The sequence below is a fragment of the Penicillium cataractarum genome (genome assembly GCF_028827025.1).
Source record: "Penicillium cataractarum strain IBT 29864 chromosome Unknown utg000002l, whole genome shotgun sequence".
NCBI lineage: Eukaryota > Fungi > Ascomycota > Eurotiomycetes > Eurotiales > Aspergillaceae > Penicillium > Penicillium cataractarum.
Window position 1 is genome coordinate 769,904 of NW_026622738.1, and position 22,986 is coordinate 792,889.

The 22,986-nt window shown below is 48.8% G+C and overlaps 9 protein-coding genes across 9 annotated transcripts; 6 read left to right on the forward strand and 3 right to left on the reverse strand.

Moving 5' to 3' along the window:
- Nucleotides 1-249: 249 nt before the first annotated feature.
- On the forward strand, nucleotides 250-2,440 carry N7496_002339 (GPI-anchored transamidase subunit GAA1; the record flags this gene model as incomplete). The annotated part of the gene is made up of 5 exons (XM_056695270.1): nucleotides 250-262; nucleotides 371-619; nucleotides 754-960; nucleotides 1,028-1,902; nucleotides 1,955-2,440. The coding sequence occupies 5 exons, from the start codon at nucleotides 250-252 to the stop codon at nucleotides 2,438-2,440; spliced, it is 1,830 nt and encodes a 609-aa protein (XP_056557482.1).
- A 151-nt stretch (nucleotides 2,441-2,591) lies between these two features.
- Nucleotides 2,592-3,910, reverse strand: N7496_002340 (proteasome regulatory particle lid subunit RPN9; the record flags this gene model as incomplete). Its single annotated transcript, XM_056695271.1, has 3 exons — nucleotides 2,592-3,233; nucleotides 3,317-3,552; nucleotides 3,643-3,910. 3 exons carry the CDS (start codon nucleotides 3,908-3,910, stop codon nucleotides 2,592-2,594), a joined length of 1,146 nt encoding a protein of 381 aa, XP_056557483.1.
- Nucleotides 3,911-4,611: 701 nt separating this feature from the next.
- N7496_002341 (class I SAM-dependent methyltransferase) lies at nucleotides 4,612-5,507 on the forward strand (the record flags this gene model as incomplete). Its single annotated transcript, XM_056695272.1, has 3 exons — nucleotides 4,612-4,649; nucleotides 4,716-4,887; nucleotides 4,947-5,507. The coding sequence occupies 3 exons, from the start codon at nucleotides 4,612-4,614 to the stop codon at nucleotides 5,505-5,507; spliced, it is 771 nt and encodes a 256-aa protein (XP_056557484.1).
- Nucleotides 5,508-6,440: 933 nt separating this feature from the next.
- N7496_002342 (putative cell surface protein) lies at nucleotides 6,441-7,034 on the forward strand (the record flags this gene model as incomplete). Its single annotated transcript, XM_056695273.1, has 1 exon — nucleotides 6,441-7,034. One exon carries the CDS (start codon nucleotides 6,441-6,443, stop codon nucleotides 7,032-7,034), a length of 594 nt encoding a protein of 197 aa, XP_056557485.1.
- Nucleotides 7,035-7,395: 361 nt separating this feature from the next.
- N7496_002343 (transcriptional regulator family TF) lies at nucleotides 7,396-14,292 on the reverse strand (the record flags this gene model as incomplete). The annotated part of the gene is made up of 19 exons (XM_056695274.1): nucleotides 7,396-8,012; nucleotides 8,080-8,357; nucleotides 8,427-9,114; nucleotides 9,188-9,265; nucleotides 9,331-9,487; nucleotides 9,995-10,223; nucleotides 10,287-10,445; nucleotides 10,501-10,662; nucleotides 10,712-10,895; nucleotides 10,948-11,084; nucleotides 11,162-11,228; nucleotides 11,294-11,964; nucleotides 12,222-12,237; nucleotides 12,416-12,575; nucleotides 12,992-13,124; nucleotides 13,177-13,860; nucleotides 13,913-14,007; nucleotides 14,065-14,116; nucleotides 14,168-14,292. 19 exons carry the CDS (start codon nucleotides 14,290-14,292, stop codon nucleotides 7,396-7,398), a joined length of 4,692 nt encoding a protein of 1,563 aa, XP_056557486.1.
- A 376-nt stretch (nucleotides 14,293-14,668) lies between these two features.
- N7496_002344 (aldehyde dehydrogenase family protein) lies at nucleotides 14,669-16,539 on the forward strand (the record flags this gene model as incomplete). Its single annotated transcript, XM_056695275.1, has 8 exons — nucleotides 14,669-15,041; nucleotides 15,105-15,186; nucleotides 15,247-15,475; nucleotides 15,550-15,637; nucleotides 15,692-15,749; nucleotides 15,812-16,322; nucleotides 16,375-16,440; nucleotides 16,495-16,539. The coding sequence occupies 8 exons, from the start codon at nucleotides 14,669-14,671 to the stop codon at nucleotides 16,537-16,539; spliced, it is 1,452 nt and encodes a 483-aa protein (XP_056557487.1).
- An 824-nt stretch (nucleotides 16,540-17,363) lies between these two features.
- On the forward strand, nucleotides 17,364-18,578 carry N7496_002345 (trihydroxytoluene oxygenase; the record flags this gene model as incomplete). Its single annotated transcript, XM_056695276.1, has 4 exons — nucleotides 17,364-17,547; nucleotides 17,608-17,755; nucleotides 17,811-18,042; nucleotides 18,093-18,578. The coding sequence occupies 4 exons, from the start codon at nucleotides 17,364-17,366 to the stop codon at nucleotides 18,576-18,578; spliced, it is 1,050 nt and encodes a 349-aa protein (XP_056557488.1).
- Nucleotides 18,579-19,048: 470 nt separating this feature from the next.
- On the reverse strand, nucleotides 19,049-20,073 carry N7496_002346 (fumarylacetoacetate hydrolase family protein; the record flags this gene model as incomplete). Its single annotated transcript, XM_056695277.1, has 4 exons — nucleotides 19,049-19,353; nucleotides 19,411-19,705; nucleotides 19,760-19,834; nucleotides 19,885-20,073. 4 exons carry the CDS (start codon nucleotides 20,071-20,073, stop codon nucleotides 19,049-19,051), a joined length of 864 nt encoding a protein of 287 aa, XP_056557489.1.
- A 549-nt stretch (nucleotides 20,074-20,622) lies between these two features.
- N7496_002347 (uncharacterized protein) lies at nucleotides 20,623-22,780 on the forward strand (the record flags this gene model as incomplete). Its single annotated transcript, XM_056695278.1, has 6 exons — nucleotides 20,623-20,785; nucleotides 20,893-20,972; nucleotides 21,039-21,325; nucleotides 21,379-21,696; nucleotides 21,751-21,893; nucleotides 21,954-22,780. 6 exons carry the CDS (start codon nucleotides 20,623-20,625, stop codon nucleotides 22,778-22,780), a joined length of 1,818 nt encoding a protein of 605 aa, XP_056557490.1.
- Between the last annotated feature and the right edge of the window lie 206 nt (nucleotides 22,781-22,986).

Sequence of the window (22,986 nt, forward strand, 5' to 3'; positions counted from 1 at the left end):
TTTTGTCATAGTTACTTTCATTGTCTTGGTCAGGTGCAAGGGGGAATTTGGATAGGATCATGCATAGCGAACTACATCTATAATTCTTGCGCATTTGGTCTCTTCCGTCGGTCGTAAATTCCCCGTAAACAACGCCGAGCTCCGCGACTCCGCAACAAGCTGGCCTCTCACCGTCCACTCGACGGAACATTCATTTGACCAGCTCGTCGTGGTGGATTGGGAGTTCTATTCCCCAATGGTTCTCGTTCAATGGCGCTAAAATGTGAGTATTTAAGAAAGATACGATGCCGAGCAAGAAAACCCCTTCCCCTCACAAACCTACAACCTTGACGTCAAGATCCAGTTCCTAACAGCGATATACTCCTATTAGCTGCGATCCGCAACTTGCGGAATAACCCCCAGCTTCTCTTCGTTCGCCTGCCGAATATACTTTCCTTCCTTTGCATCGTTGTCGGTGTCGTCTGGCTGCTCCTCCTTCCCTTGAACGACTACTCCCGACAAACCTACATCTCCGAGAATGCGTTATTGCCGGGTCAAGTCCATGCCTATTTCACCGGCAGTGAGCAGAACATCTTCCGAGGGTACAAGAAGGAGATCCAAGCATTGATTCAGGAGGGTCGTGAGAATGGGCCTCTGAACCCTGAGGTGGTGTCAACACCAGCGTACGTGAAGCGATCGGGAGAACAACTCGAGCTGAACAGTGTGCTGATAATGAGAAAAGGATCTCTAACAAAATCTTTTCGATCTTGCAAGCTGCTGGATTAAAAGTTGCAACCCAGAAATACGAGTACACCTCTGCAGGAATTGGCTACCAAGGAGAGAACGTCTATGGTATCATCCACGCGCCGCGGGGTGATGCGACGGAGGCAATTGTCTTGGTCGCAGCGTGGAAGACCGCGGATGACGAGTTGAACCTGAACGGTGTGACACTTGCCTTGACGCTGGCCAGATACTTCAAACGTGAGTGTCACTCTACATCGACTCGGGCCTGCATACCCTCAAACAAGCACTGATGCGTTTTCACTAGGCTGGTCGCTTTGGTCTAAGGATATCATCTTCGTTTTCCCACCTGACAGCAAAACCGGAACCCAAGCATGGATCGATGCCTACCATGACCTGCACCCTGCGACCGTACAACCGCTGCCATTGAAGAGTGGCGCGTTGCAAGGCGCGCTGGTCATCGAATACCCTTTCGAGAACCACTTCCACACACTTCACATTGTCTATGATGGTGTCAATGGTCAACTGCCAAATCTTGATCTCTTCAACACTGCTGTGGCCATCGCAGGTGGGCAGATGGGCATTGGGGCCAATCTACAAGAAATGTGGAAGCACGACGACTCCTACCAGGACCGTCTGAAGACGATTTTGCGCGGCATGACCAAGCAAGGCCTCGGCTATGCTACCGGAGCGCACAGTAGTTTCATGCCATATCACATTGACGCCATCACTCTCCAGCCCAAGGGTGAGGGCTGGGAAGATGAGATGGCCCTGGGTCGGACAATTGAAAGTCTTTGCCGTAGCTTGAACAACTTACTCGAGCACTTGCACCAGAGTTTTTTCTTCTATCTGCTCATGCAGTCTAATCGTTTCGTCAGCATTGGAACTTATTTGCCTAGTGCCATGCTGATCGCAGGCAACTTCACTATCATGGCGATTGCGTTGTGGATGCGAACCGGCTACTACTCGGACTCTAAGCCCGGTGTGTCCGCTGGCTCTGATACTCCCAAGTCTAAGAGCGAAAAGCCCTCTGGCACAGTGACTGAGAAGGAAGTAACCGAGAGCAAGCTCAATGGAAGTACCGTCGCAGAGCGTGTCCTGGCCTTGCCACTTACGCTGGTCAGCGGATTGCATTTGATTGGTCTCGTTCCTCTGTGGATATTTAACACAATCTTCCACCAGGTGAGCTATTCCCCCCATTCAGCAAGAGAGTATATACTAACTACGCTCAAAGTATTTCACTGCTGCTACCTACATCTTTGTCGGTGTAGACGTGGTCCTCCCCTTGATCTTGGCCGCACTACTCTCGAATGGCCTCGGAATCTCAAGGCCCATCGTCCCCCAACAATACCTCTTGATCAAGTCTTTCGCGCTGCTCCTGCTTGGTCTTTCCCTCTCTACGCTCGCTACTCTCAATTTCTCCCTCTCTTTCATGATCGGCCTCCTCTGCGCCCCTCTAACCTTCATTACCCGTATCCAAGGCGCCGCGGCTGTGCGATACCCCATCTCTGTTTTGGGACTCGCACTGCTGAATCTTCTGTCCCCGCCCGCCGTTCTCATTGGCGTCTGCTGGTATACCGGTGTGCCTATTGAGACCGTGCTCACTCAAGCTGCGTTCGGATGGGATGTCTGGGGCATGTGGACGCAAGTGGTGGTCTGGTGTGTGTGGTGGCCGGCTTGGTTGATTGGATGCGTCCTGTTGGGATCCTCTATGTTTTAATCATTTTCTATATCTATGCTATCACTCCAAGTCTAGCAACTACTCTACCAATAAACGAGAATATAAGAACCATCAGGTTCATGCAAGCAGGAACCACCCTATTCATTCATTATAGATAAAAAGCGGCTAGAAAGGAATACGTGTACACCGTCTATGCAGCCCAGACATCCTTACCAACACCCTCGATCCAATGACCGAGCTGATTGACACCCGCATCCCAATCCTTCAAACGGTTCCGCATGCCGTCAATCTGCTTCATATCCAACACCTTAGGCTGCACCCAGTGGATGTGCGCCACCTGTGCGACCTGATCGATCGACCCCTTAAGCAAACCCAGCGACAGCGCCTTCATAACCAAATGCTCAATCTCATCAGGCTGCACCTTCGTCTCGGAGGCGATATCAGCGAACGAGAGGGAACGGTCATGCGGCGGGCGGCGGAACACCATCTCCGTCAGGGCGGAGAGCGAAATCTTCTGGTACAGAAACACGCGGTGCGACTCGAGCAGCTTGTTCTTGCTAATGTTGCCGGCCAGCACGTCGTATGCGGTCAGGTCGCCCCGGTTGAAGGCGAAGAGCAGATCGCGCAGCCAGTTGTGTGGTGTCTCGGTCAGGGAATCCAGGATCGGGTGCAGGAGGAGCTCGCCGAAGTTGTAGATTGAGTCTGAGACTAGCGCGGCGACGCTGAGGTTGTAGGCGCGGGAGACGCGCTCGGTCTCGGGGAGTTCTTCGAGGTCGATGCAGGCCAGGTAGAGGAGGGCGTTTTTGTAGAAGGAGGCGAATTCTTGCTTAGTCTGGGATATCGTTAGTTTTGTCTTTTACCTCCAGCTTTGCATGCCTGCTTCGATACGTCCAGGCTTGTGTTGACTATACGTACGTGATAATAATCGGCATTCACTTTGTAGAATGACGCATGTACGACGGTCTCGACCGAGTCGAACGAGTCCAGCACCTTCTGGCAAGCGGCGAGATCCTTCTGTGCTCCATCGAGATCCGGTAGTCGCAACTTGACGTTGGCCACGTCGGCGAGCGCATAGACGTACGCATCTTGTGATTCGGGCTTGTTGACCTTGTTGGAGAGGGCTGTGAGGAACGCGAGCCGTTCGTTGTCATCTGTCATGCCAGGACAACCATTAGCAATGTTCAACATCCAAGACAGGACACCAAGGCCACAAGATATCTGGACCCTATATCTACGCTTACCAGGACATTCTGTTGCTGCCATCAATCCCAACGACACAAACTTGAGCTGATTGATCCGATCGGCGAAGCTCAACACAAATGCCTTGAAGATAGCCAAGCGCTGCGGCGCGCTCTCCTTCATACGGAAGAACTCAACCAGCGCATCGGTAAGCTGATGCCATAGTTTCCGCTCCCAGAAATCTTCAAAGGTAAGGAAATAGGTCTGCGTCTCGGGCGTGCCTTGTGCTTGCTGCTCGGCCAGGAAATCGGGGATCTTGGAGGCATCCATGGCGGAGAGCGGGAGGCGGGGGGTCAATGAGAGTTTATCGATCGAATCACAGGCAGATGTAGATGGCGATTAGGTTAAAGGATAGAGGATCAGGAAGGAGAGTCGTGTTGGGTGTGGGGATTGGAGGAGTCCGGAGCTGATGATGTCTTTTTGGCAGTTTGGAGCTCGGCGGGCGGTGAAGGGAGCTGGTTGTTCCTGGTTTCCTAGGCAGGAGGGATACTTCAATGCTCCACCTTTGAATCGAATAACCCTTCCTTCTGAATATAGGATCATGATCTAGTAGTTGGTCGCTTGGAATCTCGCTATACGAGGTCCTCCGCGCTAGATAGAGCTAGTCATCTCTTAGAACTCTTGAGCACTTCAGACACAGCCACCTTAGCCTCGCGGAGCCGTCGTAGACTTTTGAAAAATAATCTAAGGTTAGCGTGAGGAACAGGAATAGAACTCGGAGACTTTGATCTACCTTGCAGGTTAGTAATATCTCCGAGAGATCTGGTGGTGGGCAATTACTGTGGAAAGTTTAGTCTACTGGTGCAGTGGAAGTGTCCGAAGATGTCTCCGAACCACCACATAAATAACCTCCTTCCACCCAACTCCGGTTCCTTCATCCACACCATCTCAACCTAATCCAAGACTTTCACAACTCATTAGAAGTGACTATATACTTGCTGCAAAGTATTAACATTGATCTCGTTGCCAACATGACCGAATTTACTGAGGCCAATCGAGCATACTTCGAGTAAGGCCCCCTCGACTGGACCTCGCCGACATATACCAACAGTCAACTAACTCAAATCCTATGCAGTCAAATGGCGACGACCTATCAGAGCAAATTTGCCGACTCTATGAAAATCATTGCTGCACAGACGCTTAAGCACCGACTTTGGCTCAGTGATCGATGGACCGACACCGAAGCGGGCAACGGCCAAGAAGTTAAGCTACTTGAATATGCCTGCGGGCCCGGTATCGTCTCGATGGTGAGTATCTTAATGAATACACCGTTCTTCGACGAATCAAAGCTGATATAACTTAACAGACACTGGCCCCCTTCTTGACCAAAGTGATCGGCATTGATGTCTCTGAGAAAATGGTGGCCGAGTTCAACCGCAATGCTAGTACCATTGGGCTCAGTGACAAAATGATCGGTTACAAGGCCGACCTGCTAGCGGAGCCTGCCCCGGAAGAGTTCTCTGGTCCTGATTACAATGAATTTGATGTCGTGGCCGTTAGCATGGCCCTGCACCACTTTCAATATCCGGGTGTTGCACTGCAACGGCTAGCATCACGACTGAAGAAAGGTGGTTCGTTCTTGATCATCGATTTGATCCCTGCATCTGGCCACGATAATGGACACGGCCATAATCACGGACATCATGGCCATGGCCACAGCCATGCGAAGGAAGGACACGACTTCGGCGATGCAGCCCACACAGTACAGACGCATGGATTTTCGCGGGAGGACATGGAGAAGTTGTTCAAGGATGCTGGATTGGGGGCCGGATTTGATTATGAGCTGATTCCAGAGCAGTTTGTGTTCGAGAAAGGAGGCAAGACTCACCACAAGACGGTCTTTATTGCGCGTGCTCAGCGCATTTGACGGTGGTCGTGCTTTCCTCCGTCCATGATGTAAGGAGGAATTTTATACAGTCTTCAAATTTTTAAGTGGTAGATGAGAGAGAACAGTTATTTATTTTGGGATAGCTTTCCCCAATTTGTACACGTTTAAGTCTCGAACCTTCTTGTTTGTATAGACGTCGTTGATCAACAGACGCACTGTAGAAAAGGGCCTGAGGCACCAGGGCACCAAAGCCCGAAGACCCGCAGTAAGGATTTCGATTGTCTCGGCCACGTCGAAACAATAAACAACCTTCGATCGACTGTGTCAATAACCCACAAAAGATGATCGCCATCAAAATTGCTTTCCGATGGAAGTAGTACATAATGTTCCCCATGATTCAAGTCGCGCTAAAAATAACTCCCCAGATCGGAGGTTCGGCATCACCTTCCAGGGGTGCAAAGCCTCTTCTTCTTGAAGAGCCACCAAATTACAAAATCTACCAGGCCAATAAAACATGCCGGACGCCCCGAGTCAGGATCAATAGCTGGACCCCCCAAAAACAAGACCCTTGACCCCTTGAGGCTCACGAAGTGCTTATAACGGTTTAGCCCCCATCCACCAGGGTCGGTTCGAGGCCGGCAGTCCAATCGCGTGTCGGCAATGCCCGCCACTCGCTTCTTGGCAGGGACCCCAAAGTGCCTCTTTTCGCGCCTTTGGAAGGACTAGATTGGCCCAAAGCAAGATGTGACCAGTGGCTTTGCCGGAGAGTTTGGTACTAGATCCAATCCAGATCCCAATGCCGGAGGGACCAAGAACAATGACATATAAGACAACGCTCACGCGCCGTTTCGGAAATGCTCTTCGTCGCGCAGTCTTCATTTCCTTCGCCGTCGCTCATTGAACCCGCCAAACCCGGGACCGCTCTTTAACTGCATATTGCACCAATCCATTCGTTTCAAACCATTCGCAAAAATGAAGGCTTTTGCCCTGCCCGTCCTTCTCGGCCTTGCTGGCCTCGCGACTGCCCGCACTGATCTCGGCGGCTGCATCTCATCCCAGACCACCAATCAATGGCACGAGGCCAGTATGATCTGGTGGGTTCCCGACACCGGCGAGATCTGCGACTTCGTTGATTGCGGCGGCGGTCGTGCTCCTCCCAAGACCACCCAGCCCGGTTGCCCTCTCTACTCCGGCACTGCGACTTTGACTCCCAGCTACATGCCCGGCTGGGGTCCCAACGGCAAGTTGGCCGCTACTACCACCACCGTCGCGCAAACCACCGCCTCCACCAAGACTACCGCGACTGGCGAAGCTTCAGAGAAGACCACTACTCAGACTGAGAGCGAGGGGAGCATGGTCACCGCTGCGCCGACTAGCTCGCCCGTTGTCTCTTTGACTACGATTACTTCGTCTACTTCAAAGGTCGCAAACTCCACTGCCTCTGGAAACTCGACCACTTCTGCTACGACTCCCGTTCATACTGGTGGTGCTAGTGGATTCGCTGCTACCAACCTGGCTGGTGTCATGGCTATTGTTGCCGCTGCTGTCGGTGCTGTTGCCCTGTAATAACGTTATATGGAAATACATAATCTCTTAATATTGGAGAAGGAACCATTAGAATACCCTTTGTCATTACCGGGAGATCAAAATAGATGCAGCTATCACATCCTTGTACGAGCGTAGTCACCGAAAACTCCACTTATTTCCCAACTCCTTTGACCTTCTCCAGCTGTTAAGAGTTTTCGGGCGCTAGAATGATGTTCTTCTTTCTTTCAGCGGACTGGAGCTTTGGAAGCATGTTCTCATTAAAGTCTGCCCTTCTCGTATGAGAGGTCAAGTTATCCGCAGAACTTTGAAAAGGTGACAGGGAGCGGAATTCCGTCTCCGTGGGCATGGAATCTCCACTAACACCCCAACAGCACATCTCTCACATCATACCGGAACCACTGAAAGCCCCCGCAAAATCATAAAAATCAGAATCAGTAATGAAAAAGTCTGCCGGCAAATTCAACATGTAATTGATATCACACGGTTCTTCAACGGCTTCTTGTGCCTGCGCCTTCTCTTGAGCTTCTTGTCTGCGTCGATGCATCGCCTTCATCATTTTAATTCGAGCAGCGAGTCTCCGGAAAATCTCGGGCGGCTCAGTAGAGGACACTGCATCCTGCTCGCCTGCTTTTGGGATCAAAGCTCGAGCCTCGTCCAACTTCTGTCCTAGCATATCGACGGTCTGGTCAAAGTCAATGGTGTTTTTGACATACGCGCTATCCCAAGCGCCGTTCGCGGCTTGGTAAAGGGTCAACTGTGACAATGTGACGACTGCTTGCCCGAATTGGCTGGATATTGTAAAGGGAAGAAAGCGGAAATATACGGCCGGAAGGGTATACAAATGGTGAAAGAAGGATTTCGTGGCTTCCAGGCAGCGATAGAGGAGATCCAGTCGTGTTACAGGGTAGTTGCCATATTCGTTGTCTGAGGTTTCGTTGTTGAGGGAGCTGCGATATAGTAACATCTCAAGCGTATCGTAGTGAAAGGATAGTATGGCTTTTGTAGTACCGAGTAGAGTTAGCATATGGAAAACCAGTATACAGTTTAGAAGTCGTCTACATACCTGCGTGTGGCTCCTCACACGAGAGAGCATCTCTCAGCTTTTGAAGCTCGGCTTGATGCCATCGCAAGCTCATACCAAGCGGTGCGGAGGGGACTGAGGAGGAGACCTCACGCACAGTCATCGTCTGATTGATATTCTCGGCAAGATGCATGGTTCTCACGAGTTGAACCGCGTATTTGTCTGTAGGACACTCGAGAGAGTCTTCCAATATCCCGCAGCACTCATTCGCGTACTGAGTAAACAGGAATGATTCCATATCTTTGGCACAGACCGATAACCTTTAAGTATCGTCAGTATTTCCCGTCAGTGTTTCCCAACAAATATCAGGGCGGAGGTCCAGTACGCACATCGTCATTGCATAGTAGCAGCCCAAGAACGTTCGACGATCCTCTATCGTACGAGGCGGACTTCCATCCCGATGGAGGTCAGCCTGACTTAGGTAGGCGATGGGCTGATTCATTGTCTTCGGGCTGCGTGGATCCTGGTTCAAACCCAAACTAATTGCCTGTGCCATAGTAAGATGTAGAAAAGCATCTAGTTGAGCAGTTCCTTGAGAGGGTAGCTTTGAATCGGACACAGGGCCGTCAATCGGACCAGAGAAGTTCTGTTGAGATATACGAGAGACGGAAATGAACCAAACCAGGTGGACAAGCAGCCCTTGAAGAAGATCTAGACTCCGCTGCCCCTGCATGATGATACGGTCTGACAAATATTCCTTGATAGCCTTTGATAGCTCTCGTTGGCGCTCAGGGTTCGGGCTGGCGATCATTGAGATGTTCAAGTGTAGAAATGGCCTTTCACGACGTAGATCTTCAATCGTCATATGAGGCGGTATTGGAACGAAAGGGAACATGGGTATCATCATCTTGGCATATTTCTCCAACAGAGCGTGGTCTTCTCCATCTCCTGGCGTAGATGCATCCATGCTCCTGGAAGTCGCAGAGAAGCACCCTGGCGATGAGACGACGTCTGATGAGAGACTTCTAGGAAGTCGCTCAGAAGCAGCTAGTAAAGCGACCATTCGGTCTAATTTGGCTTCCAAGGCAGCAACGTCACTGTTCAATCAGCCAAGCCCGGATTGGCCGGATATTCTCGATGGACAACTTACCCATTGGCAGGCTTACTTTTTTGCCGTCGGTGAGCTCCAGGCGCTTGGCCACTACAGTCCTTATTGAGACGACGACATCTAGAGACTTTTAGCTAAAAGTCCTATTCCAAAGGTTCAAGAATCTGCAGATACTTGCCGCTTACAAGGGCCTTCACTCTGGGGCTCACAGCGAACCTTTGCCTTGGCGCATGTCCTGCATGCCTTCGGCATGCGGACTGCGCTTGCCTCGTCCATGATGAACGGGGACGGACCAGCGTTTCGCCCCACAGACACGTAGCTGAGAAATGCAACAGACCTGAGCTAAAACCTTAAATGTCAGCAAGTGGATGGAATATTCCGAGGGTACCTCGTGCTACAAAACGAATGATCGGAGACGGAGATCCGTGTCTGCGGGACACACCTATTTAGCCCCCACGGGCCGTTTTATGTCATCACGCCAGTGTGCCCAGTCAGCGACCATTTGTATGATCAAAATTAAATCGCCTTGAAAATCAAAGGAACTATATTTGGAGACTGAGAAGTGTGGCCGTAGGGGAAAACTCCTTTCTGCTTTTGGATAAGTCAATGGTGCTCAAGGATGTTCGCGTTACGGGTCACTGAGATATATAATCGGTAGGAGTTCACTTGAATTCTTTTTGCCTCGCTTTGGACGATAAGGTTACGACCACAGAAGTTGCTTGCTTATACATAGAAGGCCCTATTGGCACTAACTAACAAGCCCTTTTTAAATTCTCAGGTATTGAATGATGTAGCCATGTTGTCCCAGTCGGGGACTCGTAATAGATCAAAAAAGTCCGCTTGACCCACTTCCTGACCCTCGTAATTCTGATCGGGGAAAAACATCTCCGGAAATATGTCAAAATCTTCAAATATGTTTGCAGTGGCAGGTGTGTCGGTCTGTGTCTGCTGGTTTGGTATGTTTCTATGATCACGCATCTGGCGTAGGGGGGTGTCTGCGGTCGGCTTATCGAGTTGGGGAATCAGGGAGCAGTGTGAGCCCGACCTCGGGTGAATACCTGCGTTGAAGAGGCCCTGCCTAAGCCCAGGAGCAGTCGGTAGTTTCGATATACTCTTCAACCGGTCCATTATATAAACGAACAGCCGCAAAATCCACCCACTAACAGGCCAGGATTCCTGTAGGGACGTGAGGCCGAGCATACACGTACGTGCTCGATTTTCGGCGAGCTCCCGCCCTATAGCGCGCGAGGTACATATCATGAAAACGTGTATAGCGAGGGAGTTGAAGAGTGCAGGAATTCTATTGTCAAGATTTAGCCAGATCTCACATGTTATTCATGGGCGGGTATTCATACGTGTGGATTTGGCAGACTCTTCCCATCGAGAGTGATAGAATATCCTCGATCACCCGAGTGACTTCATTCGCCGCTGCTAATGCTTTGGAATGATTGCCCCATAATTGAGACATGTCTGAACCCTTATTGTGCGGGGGTCGACAAAGCAGAATAACCCCAAAGCTGTCCCTAGTTCAGTATGATAGGCAGGTCATCACTGGACGGAACTCACTTGTATGCCATCAACAGCATTGATGACCATAGACATATTTTGCTGTCTGAATTAATCCCCGTGTATCTCAAAATTTCGGGTATTTGCAACCGAAAATCGTCGAGTTCTTTCTCGAGCTGTATCTTTTTCTGCGCAGGATGATCTGGTTTGACTGCTGCATATCTTGAGGCAATGATGTCACTCACTACATTCACTATTCAGCCCAATTCGATACAAAGCAGAATGGGAATGCCTACTGATAGTGGAAAGACCGGCCATCTGACAAGCGTAGTGGACCTCTTGTTCACTCTGAAACTCGCCTTCTAGGTCATGCGGTGATAGCATTTCCACGTCGCAGTCATATATAGAAAAGTGCTGTGGCCGGCCAATCGAGCTACTGACCAAGACATCTCTTATCTAAAATTGACTATGTTAGAGGGTAAGTACCCCAAGACCAGAGTGAGTACCTACTCGTAAACACCACCATATGCGCCTCCACATTCGCACTCGATGACTAGACATATGAGACTTTGCTGCTCTGAGCAAAGGATACAAATTAGCACAGATACCAATGTATGAATCAAGTAGAGTATACATACGAACGGTGCATGCCAAGGTTCTGAGCCGAACTTATTGCAATCCCCAGCCAATGCCACGAGTCTTTCTGATCATTAGGGCCACCCCACCAGAAACTGATCAAGAAAACAGCTACCACGTTGTTAAGCTTATCGGGGTCAGAGTCCGTCTCATATAATGCACGGGCTTGGTTGTAAAACAACTCGCGTGCTTTGTAGCGGTCGTGAACACCAAGAAGGCCAAGCACTTCCTCCTCGCAGACCGTGACAGAAATCATGAGAACAGAATTCAGCACAAGTAATGATAACTCGTTCCTGCTGCATTTTTGCAAAAACGTGAATTTTTCGAGCACGGGAAACGCGGGATGAAACCACCTAAAGTATCCTGCAAGGAGCTGTTCCAAGGCTCTCTGGTCTGGTTGGAACAAAAGGTCTCTGCTTCGCAGCAGCTTCATCTGCGCCCCAACCATCTTTTGTTGGCCTAGACTGGATTGGTCAAATCCCTCATCGACTGGGAAATGGAGGCGTCTGCGATAATTTGGAGCACACTCTGTACTGAGGAAGGGTGCCAAAACGTCGTGAACGACATACGTCAAGCTAAATGATTCGCCGAGAAACAGGGTTCCTCTTTCACTTGAGATAGGCTGAGGTGTTGAGCTGAGACCTTGGTCCGCGATGTGCAAGTAGAACCTGCGATCACTGTCCTGATCAGGTAATTCCAGTGTTCCTCGAGTGGAACTTGATACATCATTATGGGGAGGCAGACCTATTTCCGATGGGGAAATATGATCGATTTCGCTAGTAGGGATAGCCGATGAGTGGTTTACTCGTGGTATATCTCTATCATTTCGAGAGACTCGCGATTTCCTGGCAGCCCTGGACCCTTTGCGAATGTACCTAAGTGGGCAAACATCAGCAAAAGAATTAGGTACAATTAGACAGAGATCGGCACATACCGTCCACGCTGTGATTCTATAAGCACACATTCCGTATTGGTCGATACACATCCTTTACATGGAACCCCTCTCTGGGCGTTGCACTTGATCTTTTTGGAGTTACATCGGCGACAGGCCACGCGTGTGCGTCGGTCATTCGACTCAACCAATTCCATATTTGAAACATCCATGGCCGTCACTCAAAGAAGATTCACCGAGCTGCAGATTCGGCGTTAGTCGGAGTATCGGGTCGAATTGTCGAAGAGCGGGGACGAGACAAGAAGCCGAAGGGTCGATGACGAGATACTCGGTGATTCGGCCGAGCAGGTCCCGGGGCCCATCTTGCTCCCGGGCTTTTCTTGACCCGGACGGTATCTTGATCGTAGTTAAACATCAAATCATGACTGGGCCAAAATGCCGCGTCAGAAATGATTTCATTGATAATCATCCGACTCATTTCATCCTACTGCACCCATCCTGAACTCGCTTCACTAGATCGAGTATTTTACGAAGCTAGCCGAACCAGCTTTTGCGAAGCCGCGGCAGCCGTGTTGGAGAACAGTGAAGAGCTCTCGTAATAAGCACCGTCCATCTTGGACAGTAGTATCAAGGGTGTGAGCCTCACTGTTATCGGGATGAGAGGTCTCCATTATCTGTATTGACAACTAGATATCACCATATTCATCATCCTAGTTTACAGATGGCTGAACTTGAACTTTAAACGCTTACTTTCAATTCAGCTAGTTCGAAACATTGAGTATGACCTTTCGCGCTTTCCTCTGCTCAAATACCTCATACCCTCTAGCCGCATCATCCAGTGGAAACTCGTGCGTAATATAACTCTGCATCTTTTCCTGGTTGTCTGCCAAGCATTGCAACGCATCCTCGAAAACCGTACGGACAGGGACGCGTCCAAAATTAACACTGAGACATGGAGTTAGTCTAGGAAAGCTCGTCAGGGAAGGAACGGACGAACGTGATGTTACTTTGATAGCACTCAAGTGCTGTAAATGGTAGCTCTCCTCGATGGAACCCCACTGATGACAGAATACCGCATGGCCGTAGTAGATCGAATGCAGAGCGCAAGGCTGCCTTATTTCCAACAACCTCAACACACGCATCTGCTCCTCTATTATCAGTTGCCTCAAACACTCGAGCTTTCAAATCTTCCTGTCCGAGCATGATCGGAATTGCGCCAAACTGCGCGGCCTCATCCAAGCGGTCTTGAACGCTATCAATCGCGAACACAGTCTTGATCCCCTCTGAGCGAGCAGTAGCAATAGCACAAATTCCTACCGGCCCACAACCAAGAATGACGATAGTGGATTCTCGAAGTTTCTCCTTCTCTGTGTTCAAACTAGAAGACTCGCACGAGATAGCGTGGCTATCTTGCTCAGATGGGAAGCTTGTAAGTCTCGAAGTATATTGTGTACGAAGTCCCTCAATAGCACGTTGCGCCCCGTAGTATCCCGTTGGAAAGATGTCGCACATCATGATAAGCAATTGGCGATCCAGTTCGTCTGGGACATGATGAAGGGTCCCATCGGCGAAAGGAACGCGCACGTATTCGGCTTGACCACCGTTGAGCAATTGAGTGCCAAACGCCACTCCATTGACGCAACGGTTTGTTAGGCCCTGGCGACAAAACCAACATTTCAAACTTTTTATGATTAGGATCTGAACATGAACTTTGAGTTGTCGCTGAAACTTACCAGACTGGGGAAAAGATGGATACGATCTCATCTCCCGGGCGAAACAAGGCGACATCATTTCCAATTTCCTCTACAATGCCGACAAACTCGTGACCCTTGGTTACCACTTAATGTTAGCAATTCCAAAACGTCCAGGTTGTGATGAGAGTTACCATAATGTGACCGGTGCCCGTTTGTTGATGGCCTCGATACATGTGAAGCTCACTGCATCAGAATTAGTCAATCGGACTTTTTCTGGTACGGTACAGTGCATACCTTCCGCATATTCCTGCCAACTTGACTCGAATGATGGCATCAGTAGCATCTTCGATTCGGGGCCTTGGCTTCTGCTCGACACCAATGTCGAATGGGCCACGGAAAACAACAGCTTTCATAGACATGATTGAGAATGCAATATCAATTCTTTGCTCTTGCTCTGGATCTCTTTTTCCATAGATTTCATTGCATTTTATGGGTTTAAAAGTGGCGTTCGGCGTCTCTACTCAGTACCCGCGTGGGGCCAAGAAGCCGAGAGGCCGAGAGGATCAGGACTTCCATCTCCGGACTACTTTACAATTATAGCTATGGCACTTATTACCTCAACTTGGGTAAAATACTATTCTACTTACGGTCGGCATCTTGTTTCATTGATGAAGTAGTCTTGAGAAGCCGAGCATGCTTTATCCATCTGTTTCCTTACACTTCTCCGTCATATAAGAGAGCTAGAGGAATTCCGTTGTAAATAAACGAAAGTCTCTCATCAATTTCTCCAACAAAATGAGTCTCCTTAATTCTTCCATTCCAGTTACATTCAACCAGCTATACCTAAATGGAGGCTATAGTGCCCCTCATTCATCCGAGTCTTTTTCCGTTCTGAACCCAAAGAACAACACACTTGTCGCAGATCGAATTCCTGTTGCAGATGATACCGATGTCGACAACGCTGTGAAATTCGCTGAAGCAGCCTTTGCCGGTCCATGGTCCAAGTTTAGCGCCACAGAGCGCGCGGCTTGCTTCCACCGACTGGTCGATCTACTGGAAGAAAGGTTACCTCATATTCTGCGCCTTGACTCGTTGACAACGGGGAATCCAGTCTCACTCATTCCAACACGAGAGAGGAATTACATTAGAAATTGCCTTCTATACTACGGTGAGATTATTAGAGTTCATTGTTTAATTCTGTTGAAGTGCCTAAAGGCTGACGAATTTCTAGCGGGCTGGACGGACAAGCAACGTGGGGATTACTTCCCTGACGATGACGGGTTCATAAAGCTTGTCAGACACGAACCCATCGGGTATGAACCTCCAGAGAACTACTTAAATCTCTGAAAAATCTATACTGACAAACTCGAAAGTGTCTGCGTTGCCATCAACCCGTACAACTCGCCCGTAGCATCTTTTTTCATCAAAGCCGCACCGTGTCTCGCGACCGGAAATGTACTCATTGTGAAGCCATCGGAGAAGAGTCCGCTGGGGTCCTTGGCAGTTGCAGCGCTATTTGAAGAAGCGGGATTTCCACGTGGTGTTGTCCAGGTCTTGACAGGCGATGGCAGCACAGGCGCACGACTTGCCAGCCATATGAGAGTAAGAAAGGTAGGAAAGGACATTTCACGTTCATCAAATTTGTTTACGAAGGCCCTTCTAACCTACGACCAAAGATCAGTTTTACTGGAAGCGTTGCTACGGGAAAGAAAATTCAAGTTGCTGCAGCTCAAAGCAACCTGAAGAGAGTCACATTGGAACTTGGTAGGTCAGAATGAGATTATTCTAAGTGGATCCGCCTACTAACTGGAATTTTAGGTGGCAAGAGCCCAGCAGTGATCTTTGAGGATGCGGACCTAGAGAACGCAGTTACATGGTATCTCATCCAAAATCCCGAGTTCAGTGATGGCTTCAAAGGGCCTGGCTAACAATAGATAGGACTGTAAACGGCATTTTGGCACGGACGGGACAAGTTTGTGTCGCGGCATCTCGGGTCTACGTGCACCGCTCAATTGCCCCTAAATTCATCGAACTTTACTGTACGCGGATGAAGGATGCGGTAAATGATATCGGTGATCCTCAAGAGCTTGAGACCAAGTTTGGACCACTTGCAGATACTGCAGCCTTTGAAAATGTCCAGTCAATGATTACACGTGCTAAGAAGGAAAGCGAGCAGGTCATAGGGGGAGATCGCATTGGTGAGGAGGGTTGTTTCCTCGAGCCAGCAGTGGTCCTGAACCCTAATCCCGACGCTGAGATTTACAAAAATGAGGTCTTTGGACCGGTCTCAGTTGTAAAGACGTTTGATACAGAAGATGAAGTTATTGCATTGGCCAATGATACCGAGTACGGACTGATGGCAGGAGTGTTCACGCGGGACATCAATCGTGCCATGAGAGTCTCCGCAAAGATCGATTCCGGCGTTGTAGGTGTCAACTGTGTCAGTCTGGTATGTCAATTTAATGGTGGGCATGTCTTGCAGTCGGCTGAAAGCAGAACAGATGAACATCCAAGCACCTTTCGGTGGTAAAAAGGCCTCTGGAATTGGGAGAGAATTTGGTGAATATGTGGGTTTTTCAATTATTAGCATTGGACAGCTTATGAAGTACTAATTCTTTCAGGCTTTGCGGGCGTTTACCGAACCAAAGACAATTTTGATAAAGTAAGACTTGGCCGAGAACATGGAGTGGTAGGTATCGGAACACTAACCATTCCTAGCATGACTCTATAATGTCTTCCCCATGTTATGCCGCGGTGAAGTACCGGCTTTGATGTCAGAAGATAATTATCTGATACAATATGTATTTGGGTTGCCCATTGTTCTTGGTACCGTTCGCGACCGACTTGGTTGGGCCGGTATTGTAAACGTGTGCTGGGGTGTGAAATGTGTATGAGGATAATAAAACATCGATAGCATTTGAGCTATCGCTATATATTTTTGCTGCTTGAAAGGGTTAATCTAGAAAAACGAAAGAATAACTTGTCAAATACCACCGTAGCGTCTGCTTCTTGCAAGTTATCGTCTCCTGTCGGGCTGTTCAACAGACACATATCGCGACACTCACTCAGCAGCAATTAGGTGCACAATCACGGCATCGTTATTTTGTCGATGCCGAAGTACAGAGCTCGCTTAGGTGAGTAATTTTTCAAGTTCTAAAGACTCCAACCAAGGAGGACTATACTTTCTATCTCAAGAGACAGGATCAATAATAGATAGAGGTTTGTTGGTCGCCTTCCCCTCACCAGAGGTGAAAAGGTGGGGCTATTTCCGACTCGGATGTACAACCACCAGCGCGGGACGGTTTGCTTGTGGGACCTCCAAGTGTGGGGTATGGGGAGGACTGACTTACGTAGCTTCGAACAGCTCGGGTGCGGTACTTCTTAAGATTGCCGGGTTCAAAATATACATCATAAAGGATCTAAGCCTTTTACAAGATTCCATACAGACCTTCGATTGAACATCAGTTTCGTATCTCACTATCCTACAGCCATGGTGCGACCGAACCATGGAGCTTCGGTTCCCGATGTTGTTGCCATCGGCAGCGAACGTGAGAATGTGACGCAGTGGCAAGAGCGATGTGGAATCAAGAAAGAGGATCAGATCCGTCTGGTCAAGTTGGCGCACATGCGTTACCAGCATCCTGATCTCCATCAAATTACGACCTTTCTCGAAGGTACGAGTCTCTTCATGTCTTACCCTCTTGCAGGATTTGAGCTAAGGGTACAAAATCCAGATTTTGGTATGACGGTCGCAAAGAGGACAGAAGGCCAAATCTGGTATCGAGGTTACGGTGATGATCAGTATGTCTACTACGCTCGCAAGGGGCCGAAAGAGTATCTCGGGGGTACATTCACCGTGGAGACATACCAAGATCTGGAGAAGTGCGGAGTCCTCATATGTTCTATTTCAAAAAGCAAGCTAGCTAACTGTTGATAGAGCTACTAAGCTCCCAACTGCCAGTGAAATCAAGGAATTATCTGACGCTCCTGGTGGGGGCTCTATGGTTACACTGACTGATCCCGAAGGATTCCCAGTCAACTTGATATATGGACAGGAGGCAGCAGAGAAAGGCGAATTCCCGGAGAAGCTCACTGTCAATTATGAAGATGAAAAACCTCGCATTCGAAGGTTCCAGCGCTTCCAACCTGGTCCTGCGGCCGTGCACAAGGTGCGTACACCAAATGAAACAATCATGAAGCACATCAAACTGACAGCTAGACGAAGCTCGGACATTTTGGGGTCTGCACGCAGAAATTTGACGACCTGGTCACGTTCTACACCAAAAATTTCAACATAGTCCCAACTGACTTCCTCTACGTCGGAGAGGATGGTCAGAAGAGAAACGTCGCGCTTTTCGCTCACATCGATCGTGGCAGCGATTATGTAGACCACCACAGCTTCTTCATCAGTACCAATGCGACTACACATGTCCATCATTGCTCATTCGAGGTTCATGACTTTGACACTCAGAAGCTTGGACACCAGTGGCTTGCCGACAAGAAATATGAGTCTGTGTGGGGCGTTGGCAGACACATCCTCGGGTCACAAATCTTTGATTACTGGTGGGATACTACTGGGAATATGATTGAGCATTATGCAGACGGTGATCTAGTTAATGATCAGACACCCATTGGGTATGGTCCTGCAGGAGATGAGTCTCTGGCAGTTTGGGGACCTGAAGTTCCGTCTTGGTTTTTGAAATAGCGGGCGATGACTATAACTAGTTTTTTCCAATTCCAATCTCAAAATTTTTTTCCAATTCCAATCTCAAATTCTTTTTCCAATTCTTCAGTTGATTGGCTCCGGAAAAGAAGCCACGACATATTTGAGGGATTTAACTTACATCGCGGTAAGCCAAAGGGATCATCCCTTGTATGTCACGGGAAAATCTAGAACATCATGCACATAACATAGCATGTAAGGACTTTTACAACAGAAGTACTTCTAGAGGCTGGTTGTTTTGGGGCATTTTAGTTTGTAATGGGGTTAAGGTTGTGATCAGTCAAGCTCAACCGCGGGAATCACTTTGAATGAAAATAACGCTAAATTGTTTATCTGGGCCATTCCTATTCGAAATCTATTTTCATTTTCGTAATTGAACAGTTGCGCGATTCTATATAAATTTGCAAGCCTCATCTCCTCTGCTCTAAGGGAACCATAAAATATTTAGAATATCAACGGGTGTCATAGCGAACTTTGTTGACAAGAGTTCCGATCTGATCAATTTGGATCGAGATCTCATCGCCGTCCCTCAGAACCACTCTTGGCTGACGGAAATAGCCAATACCGGCAGGCGTTCCCGTCAAGAACATGGTCCCCGCCTCCAGAGTAGTACCTTGAGAGAGATATGAGATCTGCTTCTTGATTGAAAAGATCATGTCCCTGGTATGGCCGTCCTGGACGGTAGCGCCGTTGTGAATCGCCTTGATGGCCAATGTCTGGGGGTCCTTGATTACAGATGGTGCAACCAGAACGGGTCCTACGAGATGACCTTTAGTAAATGAAGGCATCGGAGAGAGGAATTTGGCTGGCTTACCAATTGGGCAACTTCCGTCAAGGCCTTTGGAGAAAGACCACTGCGTAGTGAGCATTTGCAGATCTCTGGCAGAGACGTCATTCGACGCAGTGTATCCAAGCACATAATCCAGGGCCTCCTCTTCCGGAATATCACGACCACTCTTGCCAATTATCAGACAAAGCTCAGCTTCGTAGTCACTGGTATCATCTTGCGCACACTTTGGAACGTTGATAGCGGCGGGGTAGGGTCCGATCAGGGCGGTTCGAGGCTTGGTGAATAGAATGGGGGCCTTGGGGAGAGCCATGTTCGCTTCCTTTATGATGATTAGCCGTTGCGATACTATCCTCCATGGATTCTTCTGACTTACATTTGCATGATCTATGTAATTCAGTCCCAAGCATCGAATGTAGTTGCACTCTTCCCTTGAAACAGGAGACAGCAACTAAAGAAATTAGCCTTCCTGTTGGGCTGACTGTTTTGAGACATTCTTACCTGCTTGACATGCAAAACATCCTTTGTAACCTTGCCATCGAAAATGGTTCCCTCGATCACATAGGCTGCGATCTCGACGCCATCAACGCTGTCTCGGCCGATATCACGGGTCACATCGACAAGTTGACCAAGGTGCACAAGGCTATCCTCCTCCGCGATAAACCGAATCAAATGGGTCCAGTCTGGCATTTTGAGAGCAGTTCGTGAAGAAATTATGAGTTCCTATTCTTGCCGAAATAGAAGGACAAGCTGAACTATTTACGCTACTTGACTAAATTAGTGGATCATCATATTTGCCCCGGCTCCCCCTCCTTTTGCGGGACGTGGGGTCAATCATCCATCCCAACATCGGGTATTATACTCGGCTTTTGCCACTTCCCCCACAAGAGCTATCAGGAGCCGGATATAAATTCATATATCCGCATTAATGCAAAAAAGTTATAACTCACAGAACGGCATTAACTAATGACCGAGTGGGCCCTGTGTGGCTGGTTGAGCTCCTCTTGGAGAGACCCCTGGCGGGACCTGCGGAGGAATGCGGGACCTCCGTATCCCTGTGGAGAATAACAGAGTGGTTCGATGTTATTTTGCCTCCAACTGAAATTCAAAGCTCTATAAGACAACTTGGAGCTTGTTAAGCTAGTGAGGTTGCGATATTCCTTGACTCGCTTCAAGTGATTCAGCATGGAGTGCGAAACGACCGACGTGGTTATTTGTGGCTGTGGCCCGACAGGAGCCATGCTTTCCGCGTATCTAGGCAAGATGAATATCTCCAACATTGTGTTGGAGAAGGGAGCTGAAATCACGACGGACCCTCGCGGTATTGCCTTGGATGAAGATGGCATTCGCCTTCTTCAGGGCGCCGGCTTGTACTCGTCTGTGTATTCGGAAATTGGGACATGTAAGACTACCATCTCCCTCTTCGATTCGGGGTCTTAGCCATGAGCAACCTGAGCGAGGCACTCTAATATGCAATAGATGGTATGGAATCCTGCTAATCAATTCCAGGCATGCACATATTCAAGTTCATTGGAGGAAAGGATCCTGTTTTGGATAAGCGAGCATTTATTGAGATGGACTACGGAACTGTAAGGCCTTTCCCAACTGAGTTCCAGCAGAACTATTCAGCTAAGGACTTGGTTATCACCGGATAGACCGAGGGTGGTACGGGACATGTGGGCTTCATCTGTCACAAGCAGCCGGCATTAGAGAAATGCTTGAGGGATGCGATGGCATCCTCGAAATATTGCGACTTGCGATCGGGGTGCGAAGTTACCAGTCTGTCAGAAGATGACCAGGGAACACTTTGTCACTATCGCGACGCGACAGGCCAAGAGCGTCAGATCCGGTCGCGATTCTTTATAGGCGCTGATGGCAAAACTGGCTTCACAAGAAAGCAGTACCTGGAGCCACGAGGAATTCTCATGGAGCAGGCCCACCAGTAAGTGAACTAAGAATCAGTTACTTGTGTTCTTTCTGAACGTCTTATAACAGGTCGTTTTACGAAGAGACCTGGGTGGCATTGAATTGGAAGATTAGCCTTCCAAATGAAAAGACCCATCCCGACTTTCCATTGTGGAGACTCGGGTATACACCTGAACAAGTATATGATCTTTTCTTCCCATCCAACTTCCGCTTCATTTGCAACCCAAATCGGCCATCTGTCTGTGGACGTTTTGGATTGCCGTCAGATCGCTTATGGAGGTTTGAATTCGTCGTCCAAAAAGGTGAGGATGGGGACGAGATGGCGAAGCCAGAAATGATCAAGAAAGTGGTCTTTCCTTACATAACCCATCCTGGGAAACGCTATGGGTATCTCTCCGTTTGAATTCCATCCTTGAAGATATTGACTAACAATCGAGCTAGCATACCCCAGGATATTGTCTTCCCAGATGATTGCATCCAAGTTCTACGGTCACGGCCATTTAGATTCTCCGCTAGAAGCTGCAACAGATGGTCTGATGGCCGAGTTGTACTATGTGGCGATGCAGCCCACGTCTTCCCGCCGTGTATGTTTGCAAACGCTTAAATACGCGCATATCTGGCCTAAACTAATTGATTATACACAGTTGGGGGTCAAGGAATTGCATCTGGCTTCCGTGATGCAGTATCTCTTGCTTGGCGCCTCGCCCTACTCTGTCGTGTCCAAGCAAAGGACTCCGGCTTCCACAAACAAGTTTTAAAAGCTTGGTACGAAGAGCGAAAACAGCAGCTGGAAAAGTCGCTAGCATCAACTATTGAAAACGGAAAATTCGTGACCGAGGGTAACCCATTGAAAATCTTCGTACGAAACGTGTACCTTTGGTTTGTACAGCTGGTACCCTCCTGGCGCCACGAATTGTCCCTTGGTAGACGCAAGGAGGGACTCGTGCGCTACGAGCATTCGTCTGGAATGCCATTCATCCCCGAATATAACGGCGGCCTGTGTCTCCCCCAAGTCTATTGCAGGTCTATGGGAAGCTCCAACACAGAAGTGTGTTTCACAGACGATGTTATTTTTGGACCAGGCAAAAGTGGCTTGTTCCAGCTCCTCGTATACGTCAAGACATCTGAAGAAATCTCTTCAGCCCGAGAGATTGCATTGGACATTGACGACTTGTCCCATGGCGAGATCCTTGCTAGCGAGGCCACCTTCCTCGTGGAGGATATATCCTGTGCTCCTTGCAAAGTTGGGCATGAGGTATTCCGGCTTGCTTCTGGGGAAGAGTTTGCCCAGTCTCAGCTATGTACCAACAGGCCGAGGCCAGCGTTTTATGACCCGCTCTGTTTAGGGAAGGCCTTGAAAGGAAGGCGATTCACTATTGTTCGGCCAGATAGATTCATATTTGCTTCTTGTGATAGCAGAGAAGACTTAGGGAAGATAGCCAGAGCTGCAGCCTCACAGCTCCGAGGATGAGGGGTATAGTGCAAAGTTGATCAAGTCACAATGTAAAATTATTTCCAATCAAGGTTGTGTCAAAGAAGTAATAGAGAAAAAAAGAAATAGAGGCGAAATGCGCCTACGCCAGACACTGTTTGGAATTTGGTCCAGAATCAGGTTACCTTCTTTAAGGAGGGCCCGGACAAGATCGTGTCACCATAAGACTGTGACTCATTAAATTT